Source organism: Psammomys obesus, unplaced genomic scaffold, assembly GCF_907164565.1.
Source record: "Psammomys obesus unplaced genomic scaffold, mPsaObe1.curated_primary_1811, whole genome shotgun sequence".
NCBI lineage: Eukaryota > Metazoa > Chordata > Mammalia > Rodentia > Muridae > Psammomys > Psammomys obesus.
The window spans coordinates 14,290,783-14,308,187 of NW_026586173.1; the positions used below are offsets into that span (position 1 = coordinate 14,290,783).

Consider the following 17,405-nt stretch of genomic DNA (forward strand, 5'->3'; position numbering starts at 1 on the left):
TATTATTATTTTTAATGTGGGTTCTGGGGGCCAAACTCAGGACCTACGCTTGCACAGCAAACATTACCCACTAACATACCCTCCCAGAACCCAGAGGACTGATGTTTGTGTATAGTGTAAGGTAGGAGTCTCTCCCACTCTTCTCCACTATGAATCAGTCCAAATGAATCAGCTCCATATGGACTCTGAGACCGAATGCTGGGTGACTTCGGGAAGGTTTCTCAGCATCTCTGTGCTTCTCCATCCATCCTCGTTTTTGTTTTTGTTTAATTTGCTGTTCTGGGGATTGAACACAGAGCTTCACGCATGCCGGGAAAGCACTCTACCACTGAGCTCCACCCGCAGCCTTGTTGACACATTTTCACTGTGGGGCTTATTGCTGAGAGTAGTAGTGCCTGCCTTTAGTTCCAGTGCTTGGGAGGCAGAGGCAGGTAAATGTCTGTGAGTTCAAGGGCAGCCTGCTTTACGTGGAGAGTTCTCACATCACCAGAGCCACACAGCGAGGCCCTGACTCAAAAAGATGGGCTGACGAGATGGCTCAGTCAGGAAAGTGCCGCTGTGTGCACTGTGTCCTAGGGCTGCAGGGACAGAAGGACTGTAGGGCCTCTGGCAGCCAGCCTGGCCCAATCGACGAGCTCTACATTCAAAGAGAAATCTTTGCTAAAACATAAGTTGGAGCCAGGAGGTGGTGGCATGCGCCTTTAATCTCAGCACTCCAGGGCAGAGGCAGGCGGATCTCTGAGTTCAAGACCAGCCTGGTCTACAGAGTGAGTTGCAGGACAGCCAGGACGACACAGAGAGACCCAACAAAACAAAACAAACCGAACAAACAAAGAAAAAGCCCAGAAGTTTGGCACCCATAGAGGAAGACATCTGGTCTACCTACTTGAGCAAGTGTGCATGTGCCCCACACTCCCGAATGTACACGAACACCCACACACAGAAGAGCTGGCTTTGGTTCTGTCCTGAAGAAAAGGACTGTGGAGGGTGGAAGAAGGGTTCAAAGGCCATAAGCTCTAGTTTCTGTGAGTCCATCAGGACCAAGCCTAGGGTGTGAGATAAAGCCAGAATTCTTTGGTGTGTGTACATTAGTCAGGGTTCACTAAGGAACAGAACTGATAGAATGAATATATGTGTATATATTCATTTACTTATTTAGGTTTGTCAGAGTGGCTCACAGGCTGTGGTCCAGCTGGTCCAGCAATGGCTGTCTGCCAATGGAAAGTTCAAGAATCCAATATTTGTTCATCCTATGAGGTGAGATGTCTCATCTGGTCTTCAGAATATATACCGGGATATCAAAGAAGTAGGCTCTAATGGCAGTGAAGGAATGAACACGCTAGTGGGAGCGAGGGCAAGCTGGCAAAGAGCAAAATTTTCCTTCTTCTATGTCCTCTATAGAGGCTGCCAGCAGAAGGTGTGGCCCAGATTAAAGGTGAATCCTCCCATCTCAAAGGATCTGCAATAGAAGTGAATTAAGAAAAAACAAACAGAAAACAAAACTCACAGGTGTATCTCCCCTCTTGAATTTTCGTTAATTTCAGATGTAGTCAATTTGATAACCAAGACTAGGCATCACACAGTGTAAGGATGGAAATATTTGTCAATTCACGGAAGCCACGAGGCGTCATTATAGCACTTGGATGTAGAGGCAGAAGGATTGTTGCAAGTTCAAAGCCAGTGAGGGCTTTGTAGCTGTGTAGCTAGTTCCAGGAGGGGCAAGAAACTCTGTAAAAAGAGACTGGGGTGTAGCTCAGTGGGTAGAGCACTTGCCTAGCTTTGCAGAAATCTGGGTTCCATCCCCAGCTTTGACTAAATCAAGGGTAGTGGTGCAGGCCTATTATTCCCAGCACAGGAGGTGGAGGCAGGAGGATCAGGAGTTCAGGGTCAACCTTCCTTGGCTGCGTAGTGATTTCAAGGCCAGCTTGGGTTATGAGAGTCTGTCTCAAAAGAGCAAAGCAAAACAAAACAAAATAAACAAGGCTGTGTCACGCAGTCATGGGTGATATACCCTACAGCAGCTTGTCTGGATGTGGAGCCGACCCCTCACCCAGTCGGGGCGGCTCTGTCGCCTGCTGCCATCCTCACTTTGTTCCAGGGAATCTACGAATCTACCTTCCCTGCCTCTATTGATTTGCCTCTTCCTGGACATTTTCTATCACTGGAATCCTAAACTCCGTGGTCCTTTCTCCCCTGCTTCTTTTCCTTAGAAGAATGCTTGCAGGCAGGCTGGAGTGGGCGTGATGGTTTCTCCTTTGTGAGGCTGACACTGTTAGATCAGTGTCCCGATCTGTTTGGGCACTCTCCAGGTGACGGGCAGCCGGCTTAGTCATTATTGGAAAACCCACCGCTGTGAATGTCACTTGTGTGTCTTTCTGCAAACTCACCCTTTGATTGCTCTGGGGCAGACGGAGCCTTGGGTTTCCCGACAAGTTCCTGCATGGCTTTCTCAGCAGTTACTAAGCTGTAGCTCAAAGCAGTGGCAACATTTGCTATTCCTAGTGGCAGTTAGGGGTACCAGTATCGCTGATGCTTGATACCCTCTGTTTAGCCAGGATTTCCAATTTGCTACAGAGCTACAGTATGAAGATGAGGCTGGTCCTGAACGCTGGATCCTCCTGCCTCGATCTCCCATGTTGTGGGATTATAGGTGGTTTATGCAGTGCTGGGGAGAGAACCCAGGGCTTCATGCATGTAGGGAAGCATTTTACCAACAGAGACAGCCGAGCCCTGATACTGTGTGTGTGTGTGTACACGTATATGAAGGCCCAGGTTGATCTTTCTCAATCACTTCTCTATTTCATTATTTTTGAGACAAAGTCTCTCATTAACCCTGAAACTCACTTACCTAGCTATGCTGCCTGGAGAGTGGGCCCAGGGGTCTTCCTGTCTCTACACCGCATTCCCAGGACAGAGAATACAGACATGGGCCACCATGGGGGCATTTTATATGAGTTCTGGGAATCTGAACTCAGGACCTCATTTACTCTTTTGTAAACTATTTGCTTTAGTGTGTGCCTAATTGTTCAGAGGGACAATCAGGAACCCTGGGCATCCAGAAAAGGGCATTGGATCCCCTGCTACTGGAGTTACAGATGGTTGGGAGCTGGCACATGGCACTGAAAGGTTCTCTGGAAGGGCAGCCAGTGTTTTCCCCAGCCCTCTCTGACACTTTTTTTTTTTTTTTTAAGAGTGTTCTATCTGCATTTACACTTACCAGAAGAGGGAATCAGTTCACATTATAGATGGTTGTGAGCCACCATGTGATTGCTGGGAATTGAACTCATGACCTTTGGAAGAGCAGACAGTGCTCTTAACCACTGAGCCATCTCCCCAGCCCCCTCTCTGACACTTCTTAATGGTGGTGATTGTAGTGGGTCTATGAGCTGTTTGTCCCATGAAAGGCACAGGCGGGGTGTCTGGGAAACAGATGGATGTGGAGGTGTGAACTCTGGGTGGAGATTCAGACCACAAATAAGCAGAGGTGTGCTTAGTCAGCCATTGATGAGCCTGTCGTTCTGGCTCTAGGAGGTAGAAGAAGGAGAATCAGGAGTGCAAGGTCACCCTTGGCTACACAGGCCAGCCACATAAGACCCTGTCTAAACAAAAGGGGGTGAGGGCTGGAGATGCAGCCCAGTGGTGGGGGTTTGCCTAACATGTATGAAACTTCGGATGTCTGATCCCCAGCCCTGAAGAAAAATACCTGAGAAATAAATACTTAAACAAGGTAAAGGCAGGTGGTGCTAAGCGCTCTGACTTCAGGAGTTGGTTAGGGAAGTTTCTGCAGGTAATTTTCGGGCCATATTGGAGCTAGGGCTATGAATCTGAAACATATGTATGCGCTTAGCATGTATGAAGCCCTGGGTTCTGTCCCAAGCAGAGAAAACAGCAAACACAACTAAAAATAAACACAAAAAATGACATTCAGGTCTGAGGACATGGCTCGTCACACAAGGATGAAGACCCAAGTTGAGATGCCCAGGGTCCATTTTAATGCTGGGCAGGTGACCCAAACATCTGGGAGACAGAGACAAGGAGTTGTTTGCTGTCTAGACCAGGGCTGGCAAGTTCTCGGTTTGCCTGAGGGACCCTGGCTCAGTATTGATGGAAAAAGACACCTGATAATGACTCCAGGTACAGACACACGGGCAGGTGCATCCCCTCCCCCCCACATATCATGTACTGTCCCTCACATGCAAACACACATATACATATGAGTACTCAGAAAACGATGCCCCAGTCACTCAGGGTCAAATCAGGGAAGCAAGCCACATTAGGGATCTCAGTGTGACACTGTTTTATATGGTGTTTCCCTGGGCTGAAGCAATGACTACACACTCAGATTCAATACTCAGGAAACCTGACAACACGCCACAGCAGTTGTGACAAGGGTGTGTGATGGGGAGGGGCTCCGGTGTGAGAAGAGGGTATCCACATCAGAGACACCCTTCCCCCACGGGCCCTGAGATGTCGCAGCTGTTAAAGGCTTTGCGAAACAACTTCAGGGACAGTGTCTGAATCCCAGCACTCACGGAAGAAGTCACATAGCATCCCACACATGCTAGGACGGAACCTTTGAGGGGACACAGGAGCAGAAGGAGCCCTGGGGCTTTCAGGCAGAGACTGTGCCTCCAAGGAATGGGTAGGAAGTCACAGAGGATGCCCTCTTCTGGCCTCCACACAGGTACCAGGACCCAGGGAACAAACTCCCACAATTTGTCTTCTGACTTCTGTGCCCCACTGCATACACAAATAAACATGTAAATAAGTTAAGTCAATAAATAAAGTAATTAAAAAATTGAAAAAGAAAAAAAAAAAAAAAAAAAAAAAGAAAGCCCCACTCCCACCCCAAGCAGAAAGAAAGCCCTTCCAGGGCTTGAGCCGAACAGGACGCCGGTGGGGAAAGAGTCCTAGGAAACGCAGCTTTCTGGAGGACAGGGCATGATGCTTAGCCCCACCACAGAGACTTAAGTGACGGGCATGAGCAGGCCCCCTGGATCTCTGCAGAAAAATGTTTATCAGATCTCAGGGACAGAAAATGCAAAGATCCTGAGACTGGGAAAAAAAAAAAAAAAAAGGATAAGCCAAATAAATGTGGAGAAACAGAGCATAGAGGCAGGTGGAAAGATCTAGATATTTAGGGACGGAGAAGGCAGAGAGACAGGGACAGACTACGAAATGATAAGGTGTTTCCAGAAGGTGATGAGTATGGAGACTAGAAAATTATTAAATTATGTTCTGTGTGTGTGTGTGTGTGTGTGTGTGTGTTCACTCCTCCTGCCATATGTGCCTGTGCCCTGTTGATCAACTCAGGATGCCAGGCTTGGTGGCACGTGTCTTTATCCACCGGACAATCTTGCCATCCCAGTACAGCTATTGGCATCGTTAGTAAGAGAGGCGTGCTCTGTGAGTGCTCTCAGCCCTCCTGAAGCCTGACTGTGTGAGCTTAGCTTGTTTCCTAGAGCCCAAGGGCAGGGGTTGAGGAAGCGAGGAAGCGTGTCATGTGATCTGAGAGTCTGATGACAGACTCGTCTGGTTTTAAACCACAGCGGGGTCCTCCTTTCTCGACCAAACAGCTCATTCCAGCCCAAGGGGTCTCTGCTTGCCCCAGGTCCTGTGCTGTTGCTCCCCAGCACTTGAAAATCTCCTGGTACTGAAATGGCTCCTCCCTTCGCCATCCAGTTTGCTTAACTTACCTTCCTTAGCCACCGTCCAAGTCAGACGTGAGGTCCCAGGGCTCGCTGCTGGGGAAGCTGAGGCAGGCCCTCCGGGGCTCCTAGACTGGCCAGCTTAGCCCAATCACAGAACTCCGAGCTCAGGGAGAGACCTTGTCAGAAAATAAAGTGGAGGCTGGATGTGGCAGCCCAAGCCTTTAGTCCTAGCATTAGGGAGACCGTGAGAGTTCAAGGCCAGCCAGGGCTACACAGTGAGGCTGTGTCTCAAAACTAACTAAATAAAAATCCAACTAAAATTAATTCATTATTTAATAAAACAAGGCAGAGAGGCACCGAGGAAGACACTCCGTGTAGACCTCTGGCCTCTACACGCCTGCACGCACACCTCGCAGGTCTCTCTCCGCTAATCCCCACCCACGTCCTTCTGATACCTGTTGGCACTTTTCCTCTGTTTCTTACGCCGCCTGACTTTCTTTTTACACGGATTTACTGTGCTAACGGTGTGGGATGGGCGGCTGCACGGCCACTGCCTCAAGTGGGGGTTCCAGGACAACTTGGGGGAGTCATAATCTGCTTTCACCTCTGGAGATCCAACTGAGGTTGCCCGGCTTTGTGGCAAGCACTTTCGCCCACTGAGTCATGGCTTCCCCAACCGTTTTTGATGATGGTGCGGAGGGAGCTGGGGCTTCAGACATGTTAGGCAAGCCTCTAGCCCTGAGCCACGTCCCGGCGGGCCCTCGGGGCCTTGTCTAGGTCTTGTCTGCCTCCCCAAGGCAGTATTCATGGACTTTGGTCTGTAGTCCCGCCGCAGGCTACCGCCAGCCCCCCCTGACTCACCAGGTCCCAGAACCACTTTACAGTTGAGGAAACTGAGACAGACCGGTGTAGCCACTGCTGGAGGTCACGTAGGGGCAGAACCTGCTTCTTAGAGGGGTCGAGACGGTTCAGGACCCCCAGCACCCCGATCGGGCGCTTCCGGCTCCCCGAGCGGCCCGTGCGGCAAAGGCCTGAGTCATCGCCGCCTCCAGACGGCGGCGGCCGCCGGCCGAGGGCGACGGCGGCGACGGCGGGAGGTGATGCGGGGACGCCAGGAGGGGGCGTGAGTGCAAAACCGAAGGAGGGCGACCGCGCCGGCGCTCCTCGCCCCGCCCCGCCGCCCGCTGCGCCGTCCGACCTCCCTCACCGAGGGACCAGCCCCGTGCAGGTCCCCCGGGGCGGGGGAGGGGGGCCGACGTGCAAGTTCCCCACCTCCCACCCCGAGTTCAAGTTTTGAGTCAAAGCCCGCGCTGGGACTTGCCTGGACGCGAAGGCAGCCCCTAGTGGCGCCGCCGCCCTCGGCTGCGCCGGGGAAGCCCTCCCACTCCCCAAGTCACCCGCACTCCAGACCCGCCACCCCGCGCTGCCCTGCTCCCGAGTCCGCAGAGGGATCCCCGTCAGAGCGACCCGGGGGCCGGGAAGCCGGGAGGAAAGAGCCCCGGCGCTCGGGAGAGCCCCGAAGTCCCGACCTCACCGCGCTCTGGGGCGTCTCGGGACTGGGCTCCGCACCCGGCCGAGCAGGTGGGTGGAGACGCCCGACTTCCACCCTCGGCCCGCTCGGGGTGGAAGGTGTGGGGCGGGCTCTCTTGGCCTGCCGCGTAGGGGTTTTGGAGAGGGGTTGTTGCGTGCAGGGGAGCCCGGGGGACTGCCACTAGGGTACGGAGGGGACTCGAGCGAGGACGGAGGATGTGGCTGGGGGGCGGGGCCGGGGATGCCGCGGCGGCAGCCGGGGGGTGGGGGGGAGGGGGGGGGGGGGGGGGGGAGGAAGGAAAGGAGAGAAGGTGGCTGGAAGGGGATGGTCCCCACTTCTGCAGGTTGGGGGCAGGTCCACCGGAGGCTCTGCGGGAAGGTGGGGGCGGGGTGGGTGCACCCCTGTTCACCCCCAGCCCGCTGGCTCCAGGGCCGGAGCCGTGACGTCACGGCGGCTGGAAGTGCCCGGCGGTGGCGCGGGAGGGGGTGGCCGAGCCGGCGCCTTATAAAGCTGAGCCCGCGAGGCGCGGGGAGCTGCAGCCGCGCGTCCCTAGTGTCACCCCCATCCCCATCCCGCCGGCCACCGCCCCCTTGGACCTGATCACCTCGCCGTCGGGACCCCCCCACCCCCCACCCCCACTGGGGTGGGTAAGCGACAGTTTGAGTGCGGAGCCAAAGGGACCGAACACCTGATTTTTGCGGCGGTGTCGCGGGGCATGAGGCGAGGGGCGCGATGTCGGTGCCGCTGCTGAAGATCGGGGCGGTGCTGAGCACCATGGCTATGGTCACTAACTGGATGTCGCAGACGCTGCCCTCGCTCGTGGGACTCAACAGCACCGTGTCCCGCGCGGGCTCCTCGGAGAAAATCGTGAGTGGCCAGCCGGGTTGGGGGGCGCTCCGGAGGGGGGGCGTGGTGCCCGCAGCCCCCGCGGCAGAGCCTAGGAAGGGGACCTCCCACACTCCCAAAGTGACAGAATTCCGGGTAGAGGCGGGGATGTCTTCTCTGGGGGACATGGTCTCTTGGGGGTCCTGGGCTGGACCCGGAGGCACAAGGGAGCCTGGTGCCCTGCATAGCTCTGGGTTTGATGATTGCTTTTGCTGGGCTAGAGTCCTTTTCTGAGGGGACCCGTTAGTGCCACCGGGGTACCAAGCTGGCTCCAGCCCCAGGCGGAGGCGGCAGGGCTGCGGAATTGAACCAGATCCCGGCAGAGTGGGGAGGAGCTGGGCGGTTTGGGGGAGCCAAGAGGGTGTTATGCTGTGTTGGAGTGGGTAAGGGACACCTCGGAGTCTCCATGTATCTTCAGCCTCTGGGACTCTGCTTGGCTGTGTCTAAGTGTCACTGAGTAGTGTTCTCTCTCTCCTTCCCTGGGTCTCCCCCCCCCCCCCGCCCCTTCTATTTCTGTCTTTCCTTCTGAGTTAGTGTCTCTTTTTTGCCTGGCTCTCTGTCCCCTGCACCTGGTACTAGCGTCTCCTTCCACGATCTATCTCCTGGAGTACTGAATCTCATCTCCCTAACTCCTCACACTGGGAGATGAGAGCGGGGCTCAGACCAGGGCGGAAGCTCCTCGGCCTCCCTTCTGCTTTACCCCCCAGTTTCCCTCCTCCTGGTAGGTAACACAAGAGCCTAACTCCCTGGGAGGGAGAGGGGCACACTCGGACCTATTTATTAACCACAGTGGCTCTGTCCTGTTGACAGGGGAGGATGCTCTTCCATTGAAAACTCCCCTCTTGCCCTGCTCCCTGTCCCTTTGGGAGGCTCTCTGATCTTTACTCTGTTTGTGGGACCCCCGCCCTCAATTCCACCCATCTGACTCCCTCTCACTGAGCCCAGGATATGGCCAACCCCAGGCCAGGGGACATACGATATTTGACACAATTGCAAGCTTTCAGCCCAGGTCTTCAGACTTGCAGTCCTTTGAAACACGGTGTCTTTTTTTGTGTATCTGTGACATCAAGTGTCATTGTTTAGGTATGTCTTGGCGTGTCTGTCTGTGCCTCTGGTTTGGGAGTTTGGAGGGGGCAGTGAAGAGAAACTTTAGAGTATCTCTGTCATAAGGGTGCAGGTGTGTTCTCCCAGTGTGGGTGTGTCCTGGTGTGATTGGTTTTGGATGGATATGTCTCTCTGTCAGTGTGACTGTACTTGTTTGTCCTGGGTGTGGGTTCATTATGTGACGTGAGTCTGCATGTTCAGGTGTGACACAGCCTTCTGAATATCTCTATCAGTGGGGTACATTAGTGGTGCCTTTGAAATCAGAAACCAAATTCACCTTCGCCGTCTGGGTGGGAGCCTGTGTGAATGCCTGTGTGCCGTGTGAAAATGTATGTGTACACGGGAGCCTACGGCATAACTGGAGGACATGTGCAGGGCATGTAAGGCTGTCTTGAATTATGATCTTTGTTTATGTTTAGTACATGCAGTGTGTGCGTGTGCATGAGCATGCATGCATGCCTTAGGACACATGTGAAGATCAGAGGACAGCTTGCAGGAAGGAGTCAGTTCTCACCTTCCACCTTCTGGGTCTCGGAGATCAAACTCCTGTCACCAGGCTTGGTGGCAAGTGACTTATCCCAGCCTTGGGTTATGATTTTGTATGTTCATACATTGGATTTCTGTATGCTTGGGTTTGTATATACATATGTGTATCTATGCTTGGCTGGTGTGCATGTGTGTTGTTGTTGATTTGTGTGAATTGTGTGTTTCTCCAAGTGTTGGGAAGAATATGAACCCAGACAGTCCTGGTCCCTTGGTAGCTGACACCACCTTGGTGAGAATTCCCCTGGGCATCTGCTGAAGCTCCTCATGACTTGCCAGAGTGCTCTGCAGAGTGAGCTACTGAAGGCATGAGTGTGATGCCGGGGAGGTGCCTGTGATGTGAGGGTCACAACAAGGGTCTTGGTGCTGGGAGATTCCTATCTTCTGTAATCCCAGCGATTGGGAGTGTGAGGCAGGAGAGTAGCCACAAGTTCCAGGTCAGCCAGGCTATAGTGTGTCTCTTTCTCAAAAAAGGGAGAGGTGGGTGGAGGCTGGAGGGTTAGCTTAGCAGTAAGAGCATCCGCTGCTCTTAAAGAGGACCCAGGTTCAGTTCCCAGCACCCGTGTGGGGACTCACAATTGTCTGTAAGCCCAATTCCAGGGCCACTGATAGTGCTTCTGGTCTCTGAGGGCGCTAGGCATGCATGTGGTGCACAAACATACATGTAGGCAAAACATACATATACATACAAAAATGAAAGGAGAGGGAAACAAAAAATAAAAGAGGTTATTTAGCTCTGTGCAGAATCTAGATTCCTCCAGTTTGTTCTTCAACTCTGGCTGCTGGCAGCAGCATCCCAAGCTACTGCCACTGAGGAAGTCAGTAATAAGTCCTGTCTCACAGGACTGTGGCAACAGAGACCTCTTCAGATCCCCATCCACCACTCATCCATTCTTTGTCATCCATCCATCCACTACTCATTCATCCGTCCATCCTTCTAGCCACATCTACTCTCCTATCCTGCCATCTATCTTTCTATTGGTCCATTCATCCACACTTCCATCCATCTTTTCTTTGCTTCATTCATCCAGCTAGTCGGCCTGCCATCTTTCCTTCCATCCACCCAGACAGCCACCTGTCTTTTTTTCAATCCACCCAACCTTCCATCTATTCTCTATTCTTCCATATAGCCACCCTTCCTTTATTTCATCCATGTGTCCATTCACTCATCTTCTCAGTCACCCATACTTTCACCTTTCTGTCCATCCCTCCATTCTTCCACCTGCCTCTCTGTCTATCTATTCATTATCCTGGCATGGTTTAATCCTTCCTTCCATATATATATATATATGGAAGTCCCTCTTTCCATCCGTTATCCACCATCCAACCATCTGTTAATCTACTGTCCACAAATCTGTACTTTCAACATCTATATCTCTCTTGGTTCATTAATTCATCTCTTTATCCATTTAATTTAATTTATTTAACAAAACTACCAGATGGCAAGTATGTCTACACTGAAACAGACCTCCCTGTCCTGTCCCTTTCAGAAGAAATGCTCTGTCAGTGGTAGGATTTAGAGTTAGATATCTGTGAGTTTTGATTCTGGCCCTGCAACTCAACAAACCATATGACCTTGGAGGAAATCATTGACTCTTTCTAAACACCACTTTTCTTATTAGGTAAGGAGAATCCAGAGTCTCTGTTAGACTGTAAGGTCCATGAAGGGGCTGACATTGGAGCTCAGGGCTCGAGTGCTTGCCTGGTGCTCAGCCTTATGTTCAATCTCAGCACCACAAAGACAACCAGCAGCATCTCCAAGGGAGCCTGTGTTTTGCTCATTGCTGCAGCCAATGGCCTGATGTAGCAGGCCATAAATACTTGCCATGTGGCTGAATCTGCAATCACATCTGCGAGATCTTGGATTCTACCTTCAAATGGAAGCCAAAGCCTGAGCACACGGTGGACCTCTATTACAATTACATGCAAGCACACAGTGAGTTTAGGATGAGTGTTTTTCCAGGATGGCTGAATGGGCACAGAATTTGCCATGCAGATGTGAGGACCAGAGTGTGAATTACATGCATGCAGAAGTCAGAGTGCATGCATGTAATTTCAACACTCCTATGGGGAGATGGGGACTGGAGAGTCCCTGGCAGCTCAGGGGCCAGCTAGTCTGGCATGTACAGAGGTAAACAAGAGACCCTGTTTTAAACAAGTTGAAGTGCAAGGACAGACACTTGAAGTTGTCTTCTGACCTCTACATGTGTACCGTGACATGCTCCTGTACACACGATTTTTCACACACACACACGTTATCACACTCCCATACACACATAAAAACACAAGATTAAATATATTCTTCAGGTTTTAAGTCAATTCTGTCTTTAAAATGAGAACAGTAATTCTTTTTAAATTATATTTATTAAGCTGGGCAGTGATGGTGCACACCTTTAATCCCAGCACTCGGGAAGCAGAGGCAGGCAGATCTCTGAGTCTGAGGCCAGCTTGGTCTACAAATCTAGTTCCAGACAGCCAGGCTACATGCATACACACACAGAATTACATGTATTTATTCAGTTTGTGGTGTTTGCTTGGGGAGTGGGTATTTGTGTGCTACAGGGCACATGTGGAGGTCAGAGGACAAAATCAGTTCTCTTCTTCCACCAGGTGGATTTTGGAGAGAGAACTCAGGTTTTCAGGCTTGACAGCAAGTACCTTTACCCACTGAGCTACCTTGCCAGCCCAGGAATGATCATTCTTACCCCACAGAACTGTTGTGGATAATGGAGGCATGATCCCCATTTCTCCATTCATCCATCTTTATAACCATTACTTTTTCTCCATCACATCTTTTGTCTTTCCCTCCCTCCCTCATTCACTCATCTACCCATTCTTTATTTTTTCTGTTCATCCATCCTGTCATCTTTCCACCCTTTGACCCTAAGGGTATGGAAAACAAATTGAGGATGAACAGTCGATACTTAATAATGGGTTGTGGAGAGGGGGTAGAACCCCAACGATGGGGAGGCTTAAGAGGATAAACACAAACACAGTGGGAATTCCTAAGCTATGGCTCAGAAGTTTGGGTGCTATGCTTCAGTGGTGTGACAGTGAGCCCCGATGTGGGATGGGCTTGTCTGTGGGTCTAGCCCCTACCCCAGGCACGGAAGCAACATAGCCTTGTGTTCACAAACCATCTCTGTGAAGAAGAGGGAAGCTGCTCCCTCTACTTTCTCTGGCTGGCTCCCAGCCATAAACCATCCGCAAGAGATGGGAGCCTTGAGCCGAATGGCTCCTCACCTAGGGACCATAAATCCAGACTCAGACTAAAAGCTGACATCTCTGTTGTCAATGGCTGCCATCATAGAGGGCGTGGAGTAAACTATTTGCTTCTTGTAGTAGTCTGATCCCCCTTTCTCTCTCTCTCTCTCTCTCTCTCTCTGTGTGTGTGTGTGTGTGTGTGTGTGTGTGTGTGTGTGTGTGAGCCAGCAGCCATCCTTAGATGTTACCCCTCACGCAACACCCTCCTTGTATTTATTTATTTATTGGTTTTTCTAGACAGGCTTCTCTGTGTAGCCCTACCTGTTCTGGAACTCATTCAAGGCTAGCCTCAAACATAGAGATCCACCTGCCTCTGCCTCCCGAGTGCTAGGACTAAAGGCGCACACCACCACACCTGGCCTGTTGTGTTTATTTTCATTGTTTTATTGTGTTGTCTCTGTGAACAGTGTGTGTGTGAAGGTTACAGGACAGCTTGCAGAGGTCAGGTCTCTCCTTCCACCATGTAGATCCTTATGATGGAGCTCAGGTTGTCAGGCTTGGCCGCAAGTGTTAGTTATCCACGGAGGCATTTCACCAGCCGCATTCCCTCCTTTTGAAGAGCTGAAGAACAGAAGGGGATATTAGTGAAAGGATTCCATTTGAGGAGGACCCTTTGCCCCAAGAAGAAAAGGGAGGGCCTCAGCAGCAGCCAGCAGAAAGCTCTTTGGGTATACTGAAGATGCTCAGTGTCTATGGCTTTTCATGACAGTTTTACAGGAGGAAGAAGTCCCCAAAACCAGTTTAGAGGAGTCCTGCAGTGCCATGGTAACCAGCATCTCCATCACTCAGCCGCTGAGCTCAGACCAGGTTTATTTCCTGCTTCAGAGGTGTCTCTTATGCTCGCTGTGGTAAGATGGCTCTCCTAGGTGGTCTCCTAGAACCCAAAATGATGGAGGCTTTCTAACACACCAGCATGGAAGCAGGACCAGAGGAGGAGGCACTAAAGCTTTGCCCTGATATGGCACAGGTTGCTATTGCTCATAGTCCACTGGGTCAAGGGAGTCACATGACTTGGAAAAGCAAAAGGGTTTTCGGTGCTCTGTCTACTGCTCACTCTGTCAAGCCGCCTTCTCAACCTAAATAAAAGTTCTGAGAGAATAAGGGCTGTAGTTGGGGCTGGGGCTTAGTTGGTAGAGTATTTTCCATGCCTGTACAGAGCCACAAGTTTGGGCATGATGGCACATGGCTGGAGGTGCTCAGAGATAGAGGCAGGAGGATCAGAAGTTCAAGGTCATTCTCAGCTATATAACAAGTTTAAGACTAGCCTGAGCTACAAGAGACCCTGTCCAAAAGGAAACAAAGAAGGGGGCGAGGAAGGAAAGGAAGGAGATGAGGAGGGAGGCAACTAGGGAGAGTATAGCTGCAAGAGAGCCTGGTACTATAGTTTTAAGCATTTCTGACTTAGGGAGGAAGGGAGAGGGTTGTCACTCATTCACCCATTTTTGGGCTGAGGATGTGGTTCAATAGTAGAGCACTTGGTTAGCATGAACAAGACCCCTGATTCTATCCCCAGTAGTATAACACACATACACACCTTTGTACTTTTCCCATGTCACACTGACATTCTAAACAGAGTAGTAATGGATATATTGATAACTCCATGGAGGCTGGAAATGTTATATAAAGAAATATAGAACAAGGCCAATGAGATGACTCAATGGATAATGGTGTTTGACACCGAGCCTGACAAACTGAGTTCGACCCCAGGACACCATGGTGGAAGGAAGGAACCAATTCCTGCAATTGTCCTTTGACCTCCACACAAATACCTTGACTGGCACATGTTATTTTTGGCTTGAGGGGCCTTTCTGATTAGGTGACATTTTGTGCAAAATCTGAAGGGATTGAAGCAGGATACTGAGAGGAAATGTATTAAGGGTAGAGGAAATGGCAAGCATAAAGGTCCTGAGGCAGGAACGTGCTCGAAACATTGGGAAAATACTAAGGAGGCCAGCGTGGCCTGAGCAGGATGGGTGGCAGGGAGAGTGGAGGAAGTGAGAGTGGTGATGTAACGGGAGCTGCAGCACATCTCTTAAACATTGTTTTCACTGTGTGTGAGTGTTTGTGTGTGCATGTGCCGCGATTTGCCTATAGTCAGATGGTAACTTGTGAGAGTTGGGTCTCTCCTGCCCTGTGGATCCTGGGGAAGGTAAGTTGTCAGCAAAGAGACTTTGTTCAGGGTTAGTGTTGTCCTCCCGAGACTTCTGGGAACACAAGGCTGGGGATCAGGAGATCACGATGAAGCGGACCACACTGTCCAGGTGGGGAAATAATGGGAGCTGGACCAATGTAAATGCCAAAGAGGTGGAGAGACAGGGGGATGGTGGAGTTGATGCTTGGTTCTGGGCCCATTGATTCTGCCCAGATACCGGAGATGTGAGAGAGTATGGGGCGGGGACGACCTGCTTTTGTGATAGAAAGGGTTCTGAATACCAGAGAGAAGATAGTGAGAGCAAGGAGCATGGCTCGGTGATAGAGCCCTTCCTAGACCCCCCCCCCCCCAGTGAGGAACTGGGGGTGTGGCTCAGTGAGAGAGCCCCAGACTAGAATCCCACTGTGTCTTAGTCACTGTTCCATTGCTGTGAAGAGACACCATGACCAAGGCAACTTATAAGAGAAAGCATTGAACTGGGGGCTTGCTTACACTTTCAGAGAGTTAGTCTATGATCATCCTGATGAAAGGCATGGTGGCAGGCAAGTAGGTGCGGAGCTGGAGCGATAGCTGAGGGCTCACGTCTGATCTACAAGTTGCAGGCAGAGAGAATAAGACCTCCTAATCCTTCCCAAACAGTTCCAGCAACTGGGGACCAATTATTCAAACATATGAGCCTATTGAGGGCCTTGTTATTCAAACCACCATACCCAATGAGGAGTTGGGGCATGGCTCAGTGATAAAGCCCTGCCTAGAATCTCCCAGCAAAGGGCTGCTGGGGTGGCTCAGCAGCAGAGCCCAGAAACAGGCTGCTGGAGGCCCTGGGTTCCCTTCCCAACACTGTTAAAAACAAAACCGACCAACCAACCAACCAACCAAACAAAAAGAAATGTCCACATATAATGATGTGTCTCTGTAATTCCAGCCCTCGAGAAACTGAGGCTGGAGCATAATAAGTTTAAGCCCAGCCTGGCTACATAGCTAGAGCCAGACTTAAGAGAGGAAGGAAGGAACGAAGGAGGGACGGTGGGAAGGAAGGAAGGAAGGAAGGAAGGAAGGAAGGAAGGAAGGAAGGAAGGAAGGAAGGAAGAGGGCGGGCTTGCACATTCTCCAGGGTGTCTACTGTCAATTAGATCTGCAGCCCTTGTGACATGACATAGCACGTGTGGTGACAGAACTATTTCTGGAACGGTGTGGTAGCAGAGGAGAGGTAATGAAACTAGCCCTGGTATGACAGGAGTTTTCTGGAGGTAGCAATGCTAAATTAAGTTTTTCTTGTTCTTGCTTTGCTGGTTTCTAGCTTGCCTGGCAAATGCTACACCATGGAGTTCCAGCTTCAATCCCCAAAGTGAGGTGCGGGCGTGCGTGCATGTGTGTGCGTGTGCGTGTGTGTGTGTGTGTGTGTACAGGTCTACTCATGCCACAACACACATGTGGAGGTGAAGAGACAATCTCCAGTGTTGGTCCTTGCCTTCTGTTTGTGTGAGGGAGGGTCTCCTTAGTGTTTGCCACTGAATATTCTAGAAGAGCTGCCCCACAGCTCTCTGTGGACTCTGCCACCTCCACCTCCCATGGCACTGTAGGAGTACTGGGATTACAAGCAGACACTACAACCATGTCCAGGTTTATGTGTATTCTGGGGATTTGAACTCGTGTCCTCATGCTTATATAGCAAGCACCTTGGAGCATATCTCCAACCCATGAACTAAGACTTGAAATCTGGAAGAAATCATCACAGTGAAGAGGAACCAAGTAAGGGGTGGCCTGTTCCCTTGTGCGCTAAGAGAATTGCAAGCAGAGGCTCTGAATGTGGACATCCCTAAGTGCTCAGTGAGGTCTGTCTCGATTACTTTAGGATGAGATCCAGGTGCAAGCAAGGAAGACAAGGCTGTTCGTCATGAGTTTCAACACATTCAGTAGTTTAAAAAATCCACCTGGGGCTGGCTGAGATGGCGAACACCTGTGTTTCCAGCAATTGGAAGTAGAAGGAGGAGTTTAAGGCCAGCCTCAGACACGGGAAGTTGGAGATGAATCTGGGCTACATGAGACCCTGTCCCAGCAAACAGAAGGAAGGAGAGGAAGGGAGGAGGGGAAGGTGGGAAGGTGGGAAGGATGGGGGGACGGAGGAAGGGAAGGGAAGCAGAAATGTAGTTGTAATAGAGTCTGACTCTGGAAAGAGGAAGCAGGCAGGCACACACTCACCTGGCCGGGCCGGGCCTTTGAGAAGTTTGCAAGAGTTTGATGTGGAAGTCTTGGGGGGGGGGGGGGGGGGGGG

The 17,405-nt window shown here is 51.2% G+C and overlaps 1 protein-coding gene and 1 long non-coding RNA gene across 3 annotated transcripts in view; one reads left to right on the forward strand and one right to left on the reverse strand.

Annotated features, from left to right (window-relative positions):
• On the reverse strand, positions 1 to 7,048 carry LOC129672125 (uncharacterized). Its single transcript, XR_008719459.1, has 3 exons — positions 6,513 to 7,048; positions 5,697 to 5,827; positions 1 to 1,459 (listed from the first exon to the last, which is right to left on the reverse strand). It is a non-coding gene; the product is annotated as an uncharacterized LOC129672125 (long non-coding RNA).
• The window catches only part of Olfm2 (olfactomedin 2), a 56,125-nt gene continuing 45,724 nt past the window's right edge, over positions 7,005 to 17,405 (forward strand). Inside the window, exon 1 of one of the 2 annotated variants that reach the window (XM_055601400.1) lies at positions 7,005 to 7,232. Coding sequence is in view for 1 of the 2 variants with exons in the window: in XM_055601399.1 (XP_055457374.1) it covers positions 7,915 to 8,049 (135 nt within the window). In the remaining variant the exon portion in view is untranslated. Of the gene's footprint in view, positions 7,233 to 7,645; positions 8,050 to 17,405 lie in introns of those variants that run through there. The other variant, XM_055601399.1, reaches the window with a different exon arrangement.